Source organism: Poromitra crassiceps (genome assembly GCF_964638095.1).
Source record: "Poromitra crassiceps genome assembly, chromosome: 4".
NCBI classification, from domain to species: Eukaryota; Metazoa; Chordata; class Actinopteri; order Beryciformes; family Melamphaidae; genus Poromitra; species Poromitra crassiceps.
Window position 1 is genome coordinate 23,752,866 of NC_139626.1, and position 9,211 is coordinate 23,762,076.

The 9,211-nt window shown below is 44.5% G+C and overlaps 2 protein-coding genes across 3 annotated transcripts in view; both read left to right on the forward strand.

Annotated features, from left to right (window-relative positions):
- Positions 1 to 968: 968 nt before the first annotated feature.
- Positions 969 to 5,206, forward strand: hpdl (4-hydroxyphenylpyruvate dioxygenase-like; the record flags this gene model as incomplete). 2 transcript variants are annotated; one of them, XM_083636093.1, is made up of 5 exons in its annotated part: positions 969 to 1,653; positions 2,370 to 2,536; positions 2,634 to 2,785; positions 3,311 to 3,426; positions 4,299 to 5,206. In XM_083636093.1, 5 exons carry the CDS (start codon positions 983 to 985, stop codon positions 4,495 to 4,497), a joined length of 1,305 nt encoding a protein of 434 aa, XP_083492219.1. In that variant the 3' UTR covers positions 4,498 to 5,206. The 2 variants fall into 2 exon arrangements, with proteins under 2 accessions (XP_083492219.1, XP_083492218.1); XM_083636092.1 differs by having other exon boundaries at positions 983 to 1,653; positions 4,920 to 5,206.
- A 3,480-nt stretch (positions 5,207 to 8,686) lies between these two features.
- The window catches only part of fam53b (family with sequence similarity 53 member B), a 21,747-nt gene continuing 21,222 nt past the window's right edge, over positions 8,687 to 9,211 (forward strand). Inside the window, exon 1 of the mRNA XM_083636091.1 lies at positions 8,687 to 8,817. The gene's annotated coding sequence lies outside the window, so the exon portion shown is untranslated. The remainder of the gene's footprint in view (positions 8,818 to 9,211) is intronic.

Sequence of the window (9,211 nt, forward strand, 5' to 3'; positions counted from 1 at the left end):
TACTCGTCTCACGTGGTCAGACCCAACGTCTTACGTCAGCACGCTTCCAGCGACAGGGCCAGGGGTCTCACTAAACTGCTTTGTGCAACGGAGCGGAGTTAATAGACGTATATCTGAAGTCGGACTACTTATTACATCTGACCAATAAAGTATATCGATTTGTGAAACCGGCCGCGTGTGGTCTTCGCATTTAGTCTGGATGAAACCCTCGCTCCGTGACTTCCGGCTATGGCCAGAACGTAGGAACCAAAGTGCTGTAGCCTACTTATGGGATCCGGCAAGTTTCTTCAAGTACTTATTTGAATATTTCGTTTGGTATGGCCATGCTTCTTATTTTTTCTCCAACTCGTAGCGACTGGTGAGGTTAGGTTGCCTACTGCTGCATTTCTAGCATGGGGGAACGAAAACACTGCGGACCAGAACACAGGACCGGAACACGGGGCGGGACATCCTTCCTTTTTTTTTGCCAGGCTCTTCTCCTCGGTAACCTCGCGTCACCAGGCTCTTCTCGGCGAGAAAGAGCCTGGCTCCCGCCCACAATTGATTTTGTCACCCTACTGGGTCCGGCCTAGAGCCCGCCCTAGACCGGATGGCAGCGTTTCTAGCTCGTCAACTTTCACGTTAACTTGACAATTTGACCCAAGTATCAGAATCCTCTTTCACCGTTTTGACCGGTGTGTCAGGCGGTGGTGGCGGAGATGCCATATTGCATGAACGTTTTGTTTTATGTAACGCTAGCTTTGTTTTGATCAGACTGTAGTTTAGGTAACATCACCGCGTCAAGCTAACGGCAACAAAGACGTTGTTAGGCGCATTGCCATCCGGTGTTAATTCTGGGTCCGGGGTTTACGCCCCCATGACAAAAAGCGGGGTGGAAGGTGCCCAGACTATCTCCTCGGTGACGCGAGGTTACATTTATTTTGTAACGTTTTATTTTGTATTTTTGGACACACCTCCTTGTCCAAAACGTCACAGAACAAACATGGCAGCCTACTTGAGCCGGTTGCATCACATTTCACTCCACGTTTCAAACGTGGATAAAATCGCTCACGACCTCGTCTCTAAATTCAAGTTTGATCTGTTTGCAGCCAGACTGACGGGCAGGCACAGGCAGCTGGCTTTCAGAAAAGGAGCGGCGGTATTCGTGGTGAACGAGAGGTCAAACCAGCACACTCTGAGATTGAATGGGGAGCCAGCTAAATTCTCTGCTGACCCAAACCGCGAAAACGTGGGAAAATGCGACAAGGACAAGTATATGCAGTGTCTTTACGATGTCAATCCACGATACTCCGTGGATACAGTGTGTAATGTGTGTTTCGAGGTGGAGGATGTGGAAAGGTCATTCAAGGCTCTTCGCGACCAGGGCTGCCACTTCCTGGTGCCCCCCACGGTGGTTCGGGACGAGAGGGGCGTCGTCACCTACTCGGTGGTCAAGTCTATTGTGGGGAACGTGTGTCACACGCTTATTGACAGGACTAAATACGAGGGGACCTTCTTACCTGGCTTTGACCATGTTGAAACCGTGAGGAACATCAGACCTTCTCCCGTCACTCATTTTGACCATATCACCTATGCTTGTCCGAGGAAGACAACCCCGCAGGTCATGCAGTGGTATGAGAGGCTGTTTGGCTTTCAGAGGTTTTTCATTGACAGGTGAGGAACCGTTTCATTGCCATTGTTGTCAGACATTCATTGATGTGTTTTTGGTTCTCAAAGTGGGGTCCGGAGACCACAAGGGGTCCCTGAGGGGGTTCCAGGGGGTCCCCATCAAAAAGGGGATCATTTATTTCCACTATAATTCCATCCATAATAATATAAGTAACACACTGACAGAATGTATGACTATTTTGGTCATGGGTTTCATACACTTTCTGTAATGTCAACAACACAGGATATGTGCTGCTCCTGAGGCAAGATGTGTGTCCTACACTTAAAAGACTGCAGTCTCCTACTGGAGGGGAGGGGTTTGAAGAAAGAGCTAGCAGGGTGAGAGCGGCCGGCGATCACCTTCTGCATCTTACGTTTGATACGTGTGGCATATATGGAGGACACATTGGGAAGATCTCAGCCGGGTGATTTTTTGATGCTGTGCGATCCACACTTTCCAACTGTCTCTTCTCAAGGGTGGCTGAGACGACGAGGACACTCCACATTGGCTCTGTAGAAGTGTAGTGTAGCATCGCCTATGCCTAATAAAACATCTAAAAGCCAAAACCTTATCAGATGGGACCCTGGGATAAAATCTTATCAAATGGGGGTCTGTGGTCTAATTTGTGTCAGTTTAGGGGTCCTTGGCTTTAAAAACTTTAAGAGCCACTGCTCTATTCTGACTTGTGAATGACAGTTGTCTGTTTTGTTCTCCTGACTAGCAATGAAGATGTGGATGAAGGTTTTGTCCTAAACCAGGATGGCATTGGACTGCGTCTCACTGCAATGGAGTATTGGAAATGCAGCAAAGCGGGAATCACACTTCCCTTCATGGGTAAAAAAGAGCCCGACTGCAAGTTTGTCATCGCAGAATCGTTGCCTGAACAAGGTAACAGTTCACTCCACAGGAAGAAATGAGTCTGAACATTCCACCATCATGTATTATATTCTAATCTGTTCTGTGTTGTTGGTGCGTGTACTTTCAGGCAGGAACCAGGTAGACACCTTCCTGGAGCAGCACATGGGCCCGGGGATCCAGCACATCGGACTGTACACACAAGACATCATCTCTACCGCGCATACAATGGCTGAAGCCGGTGTGCAGTTCTTCTCCCCTCCTCCCACCTACTACACCGAGGTTTGACTGACGCTTACGAGAACCACACACTGACTCAGCTCCCACACAAAACAGGCCAACGATATCTCAGTTACTACAAGACGCGGTCCATGACTGCCTCAGCTCCCACGATTGCAGAGTGTAATGGGAGGCAAATTACAGCCACACATTCCAACATCAAGGTTCTCTGTAATAATGAAATGACACTGCTGTACTCACTTTTGAACTTCTAACTCCACCATCTATAAATTGCAAATGGCCAAATCGGCAATGAATCACTTCAATAATAATATTAATAATAATAATATAATGATCATTTGTTTGAAGTGATTCTAGCACCACCTCCTCACAAAGTCCTGCGGAGAACCTTACAGCTACTGAGTTTTGTATAGTAGAAAATAGTTTATCGCGTTCAAATTGTCATTCGGCATCATTATGACCTTTGTGTAAAGCAGCACCTGTAGCAGATTATTACATTAGTTATGCAAGGCCTAATGGCATCTAACAGTTATGCAACTGCTCTACCTGTCCTCTGTGCTGTGACAGGTGGGCAAACAGCAGGAGATAGAGGATGCAGGACACAACCCCCAGATCCTGGCCCAGCATGGCATTCTCCTGGACACAGACCTGCGCCAAGATCCAGCATCCATTGAAAGCAGAAGGTGAGAGGAGAGAGTATTGTCATACTTGCAATGTACCTGGTGTTGTCTGGGTTAAATGGGCACAAAGCCATACAATTGCGCCTTCCAGGTCTTTCCTGGTTGTTCCAGGACTTTCCAGGTGGTTCCAGGACTTTATGACCAGCCCATGACCTTCCCCAGATCATTAGTTTTAACAGTTAACAGTTAGACGGACAATTCCGTCTTTTATTGTCACACGAACACACGAACACATGCATGCGGCCACAAACACACACTCATGCTGACGGTGGCCGGTGAAATTTGTCCTCTGCATTTAACCCATCCAGGCTTGTCCTTTCCTCCGGGGGGCAGGCCAGGAGCAGTGGTCGCTTTCTCGTACAGCGCCCGGGGACCAACTTCGGGTGTTGTCGTCACTGGTCGGATGACGATCTTCTGCATGTTTTTAGTGGGGGGTTATGTACAGAGGAACCCCCTGGGGAGCACAGGGAGAACATGCAAACTCCACACAGAAAGGCCCTTTCGACGAGATAACCCACCTGGGCAGTAGGCACTGAAGATACCCCAGCACCCACAGCGTCCCAGGCGGGAATCAAACTCAAGACCTTCTAGCTGTGAGGCGACAGTGCTACCGACTGCGCCACCGTGTCCCCGCCATACAAATCTTCAGCCTAATCCGACGTGAGGTGGTTTCCAGGACTTCCCAGATGGTTCCAGAACTTCCCAACCTGCCCATGTCCTTCCCCCAATCATAACCCACTGCCATGCAAAATTTCAGCCCAATCTGGGGTGTGGGTGTGCAAATACACACAAGTGTCAAGTCAAAGTGTCCCTCAAGGTCTGGTTATCCTAGTAGACCAGCTTGGTGTCCTTACCTGGTTCTTGTCTTGTTCCAGATACCTCCTCCAGGTGTTCACCAAGCCCATCTTTGCGGAGGACACCTTCTTCCTCGAGCTGATAGAGCGGAGGGGGGCGTCGGGCTTTGGCGAGGGGAACATCCGAGCGCTGTGGAGGTCGGTGCAGGCTTACATGGAGCATGAAAGGGGACAGTCTCAAGGAGAGAGCACTCCAAAAAATGTGCAATCTGCTCATTAGCCACTTGGATTTCTAACTGATGGAGCATCAAGTTATTTATGGCTATTTCTTTTATTTATATAGAAGAGAACACTCACTGGAGGCAATTGTCATATACTGTGTATATATAATGTATATACAACCGCTTGGTAAAATGTTGACTTCAGTGTGCTGTATGTTGATAATGGATTACTGATTACCGGGTTACTAATTTGTGCCTTTTTAAGCATGAGTGAACTGACCAAGGAGATAAAACTGCACTGCACAAAGTGGTACAAAAGGGGGAAAAATACATGCCGATGCCGTACACGAAATGTTATTCTGAAAAGACACTTGAAGTTGCATTATAAGTACTCTTTTGTCTTCACTGTATCAAAGCAAATGGGCATAACCAGCCGAATAACTCCAGAGCAACTGTTCTTGAATAAATCTGTCATCCACAGGAGACCGTGAAGAACAATTAACTCTGCCAGAGACAATGTGCTCTCTGTGTTTCATAGAACGTGGGTGGGCCAAACTTCAGAGCATCAGCCCATCTCTTTTTCATCTTCATTAGAAGCCATCCGTGTCTTAAAGGAATGAGGCTCAGCTAGCACTTTGTCATTAAATGCATATTGAATGTCATGTGTGCACTTGATCTGACCTATGACCAGTACCTCTACTGTATCCTGAGAAACATTACTCATCCAGAACCTGGGCTCATCATTGTGAAATCTGTAAGAATAGGAATAGCCTGATTTAAGATTATTAGCTAGGTGTTATGGAAAAATGTATTCCTTGAAATAAAGGACTCAACAAGCAAAGTTGTCTATCTCTTTCTTTAGTTATCAATGAAAGCAGAAAATCCAGTTGACTCCAAGAGCACACTGATAGTGTTGAGAGCAAACTCTAAATTCCAAGCACAAAATCATTGTTACTTATACAGAAATTAAGGGAAGAGAAACAACTTATTTGGGCATATCAACAGGTGGTACATGTCAGAGTGATTAAAATACATGTAGAACATGTGACCTTCTGGTAAACAACTTTATAATTAAGGAATAAACCCTGTCTGACATTTATGAAACAGGAAGTTCAATCCTAGGCCAGAAACCTTCAAATGTATGCAGTTGATCAGAAAGGCAGTTATGAAACAGATGGCCTTCCGTTTCAGACAGTTCTAGACAGAGAACAAAGTACTTTCATTTTGCGTCAGACAGACATCACAAATTTGCAACACAATATACATGCAGTATAATTGAACAGAATTATAAAAAGGTACATGTATGATTAAATTTCTCACACTAAGTGGCATTACTGTACCATACAAGACAGAAACTTGTCCCAGGTCAAAACCTTTGTGGCCATATCTTACTCCTAAGTGCAAGGGCGAATCTTTGCTAGTTTCTAGCAGTCAAAATCTCTCTTTTCTTCTATAAATTACCACTGGGTCAGTACATCAAAGGATGTGTTTCAGTAACCCAGTGGTAGTTAAAAGAAAAAGGGGAGGTTTTGAGTACTAGAAATTAGCAAAGCTTTGCACTTGAGCTTAAGATATGGCCCCAGAGGTGCTGACCTGGGACAAGTTTCTGTCTTGTATGGTACAGTAATATATACTTTACTCATGCATGAGTCATGCAGATCCCCAGCGTACACAGTTGGAGTCGCTCGTGAGCAGTTACTGGTGGAACAGCTGCACCTCTTTCAAATGCTTGTAAGCTATGAGGGTTTAGTGATGTGCATGCTTTGGCAGAAAGATAGCTTTAGAGCCTCTTAGATGGGCTCCAAAAATCCATTGAGACATGCCAGTTCAATTAACTTGGATATTAACATTATGGGCTCAGGATTAGTTGGATAAATATGGGTGGTAGCAGCAGTGTAATTTAGAAAGCCATATGCTCTTTTCATGTTTCTGACTCTACATTAGTTTTCACCACTCTCCCACTGAGCACCAAGCAGAGAATAATTTGTACAATAACCCGCACTTGCTGCAAGCACCCAACAAATTTGTAACTGCATGTGCTTCTGCATTTTCTCAAATGGTGTCACTGTTTTTCTTCACTTAGAAGGGTCACACTCTTGGCCAAAAATGTTTGTGATTTGTGTACATTAATGGAAAGTGGATTCATATCTATGAAAAATACAACAGTTGAACTCGTGTCATAGTTTTAGATTCACTCCATGGCACAATACTGACTTGGATCAACTGTTCTATCTTAATTTAAATTACAATTCATTTAGCAATGGAAAACAAACGTATAAAATCTTATATAGTGATCAATTATGTCAGGGATAGAGAGCATTAGCTGTTCTTTAAAGTTGAGAAGGGTCGGCTGCTGTAACAAGAGTCCTTTAGCCATCTGTCTGAAGCCAGTGTGAACCACAGATGGCATACAGCATACTGCATGGGGTCTCCGGACTCCAGACTGGGACTTGGAAGCTCACTTCCTATTTACTGCTACCCATATGGTAGCTGCAGGCCACATTTGATCAAAGAGAAATAACAAAAATAAGTAAATGAAGATTTATTATCCTTCAAACACACAATTATCTAGAAGCATTTACTGTGATATCTTGTGGTCTTTTCATTGCACCAGTATGATTGGTAAATACTGCCCCCTATGGTTTTGTTGAACACAACACAGTCACATACTGCCAGACTTGTTGAATGCTGGGACTACTTACTATTCTTGTATGACCGCTTAAGCATTCAAATGGTTTTGATCTCCCTTCCAAAGGGTCATCACTGCCTTTTAGGATTATGGGACACAACAGGCAGTGTTTGCCGTGCCACATATTCTACATTTGGTTGGTAAATCTATCAGCCACCTTCTAGACCAGTGGTTCTCAAATGGGGGTCCGGGGACCCCCAGGGATCCGTGGCGCTTTGGCAGGGGGTCTGCGAAAAGTTTTCAGGAAAATAAAAATAAAAACTTTGTTTTTGCAAAAGCTTCATAGTTCAATGAAAATATGTTATGCTTTAAATCTGAAATGGTTCATGGATTACATTCTAATCTAACAAACATATCAATTTAAAAGTCAAGCACGTTACCGTGGAAACAATTAATCTTACAGTCCAAAATCACAAATCAGAATGAGAGGGTCCCCGGTATATTTTCTATCTTGTAAAGGGTCATTGGCTGAAAAACATTTGAGAACCTCTGTTCTAGACTATACTGTTGGGGTCTTGTGGGTGACCCCCCACACTGTATCCTAACTGTAATCCTTGGTGCCCTTTAACACACAGGGCAGACAGTCTGAACCTTTTAGGGTGACAGTCTGCCATGCTGAGGGAGATTAGTGGCACACAACAGATGTTCGTCTTTGATTAACAATAGTGTCTGCCAGGGGTGAGTCTCATCTCCCCGCCCCGCTGAGGTCTACTGTCTTAACTTCAATCACAACTTTGGGGACTGTTCAATCGAGATCCAGTGATTTGATCTATAAGTGTGCAAAAATGAGTAAATGTCATGAGTCAGCTGTATATGGTTTTATTGAAGATCCCAGGTGTTATAAAGAGTGTATAACAGAAGAGTGAGAAAGCATAATAGTTAATGTTGTCTGCCTGTACAAATACATGTGAGCATGTTGAGCTGTAATAGTGAATAAGTGCGTCTGTAGCAGACACATCCATAGTGTATACATGATAAAGAGAGTACGTTCTTTATTCTCTGGTATGGGAAACATCTGTTTGTAATACATGTATTTATTTAGGACAGCCCCTTATAATTTGGATACTGGAATTAATTTAGTTTGGGGGAGTTATAGGCTATGACACACACACACACACACACACACACACACACACACACACACGCACGTACACAGAGCATGTGTATGTCATGTAACACCATTGTATATTGTGAAAGTTCCTTGTCTATGCACAACATAAAACTGTGATTACTTTTCATTACTGCAGCGAGGACCAGACCACTAGTTAGGGGGAGGCAGGGAAGTAAGTCATGCAAACATTTCACGGGGATTATATATTTCACTTTGTACATTTCAACTACATGAAATCAGGTATAAAACAATAAACTAAACGGAATAAATAACAGAATACATGTGTGTATCTTTAGTGTTAGAAACTAAATGGTCGGACCCCCCCCCCCCCCCCCCCCCCCCCCCCCCCCCCCCGTAATAAGTGGTACGTCCTAGTGTATGTTGTCATAGCGTCATTAGCGTGCAAAGTTGGACAGTAGTGCACTGGGGCAATGTTGTAGTTGCAGGAGCTGGGAGCAGGGCGAGAAGTTACTGCTCGTCTAGCTTCCTGCCAGTTGTTTTGTCTTTATGCACAAAAAGAAAAGAAAACAACAACAACTCACGATGGTCAAGCGAACCTAACTGACTGCTCAGTCGCTGGTGAGTGATAGTTTTTAGTTTCTGAGTTGAGTTAGTTACCTTAGGAACTGGCAAGCCTCTGTGTGAAGTTACTCCATGGTGTTTTGAAAGGACGTTGTTCAAATGTATGGCGATATGTGTGGGGAGTTTGTGACAATTAGTAAACTACTCGTCCCACGATATCAGCAGCGGGGTGGAAAAACTAGCTGTATGGGGTAATTGAACCTAGCTCGCCTTAGTTAGCTTAGCAAGTTTTCCTCATGTGTCCACTGTGCCTTTGCTTTGTCCCCCTTTTGTCTGTTTTCTGCCTGCAGGGATGACTTGTTCCGCTCTTTTTATGTCAGGAATAACGTTACCATGTCATAGTTGGATAAGGGGACTGTGGTGAATTTTGCCTGTGTAGCTTGATCAATGC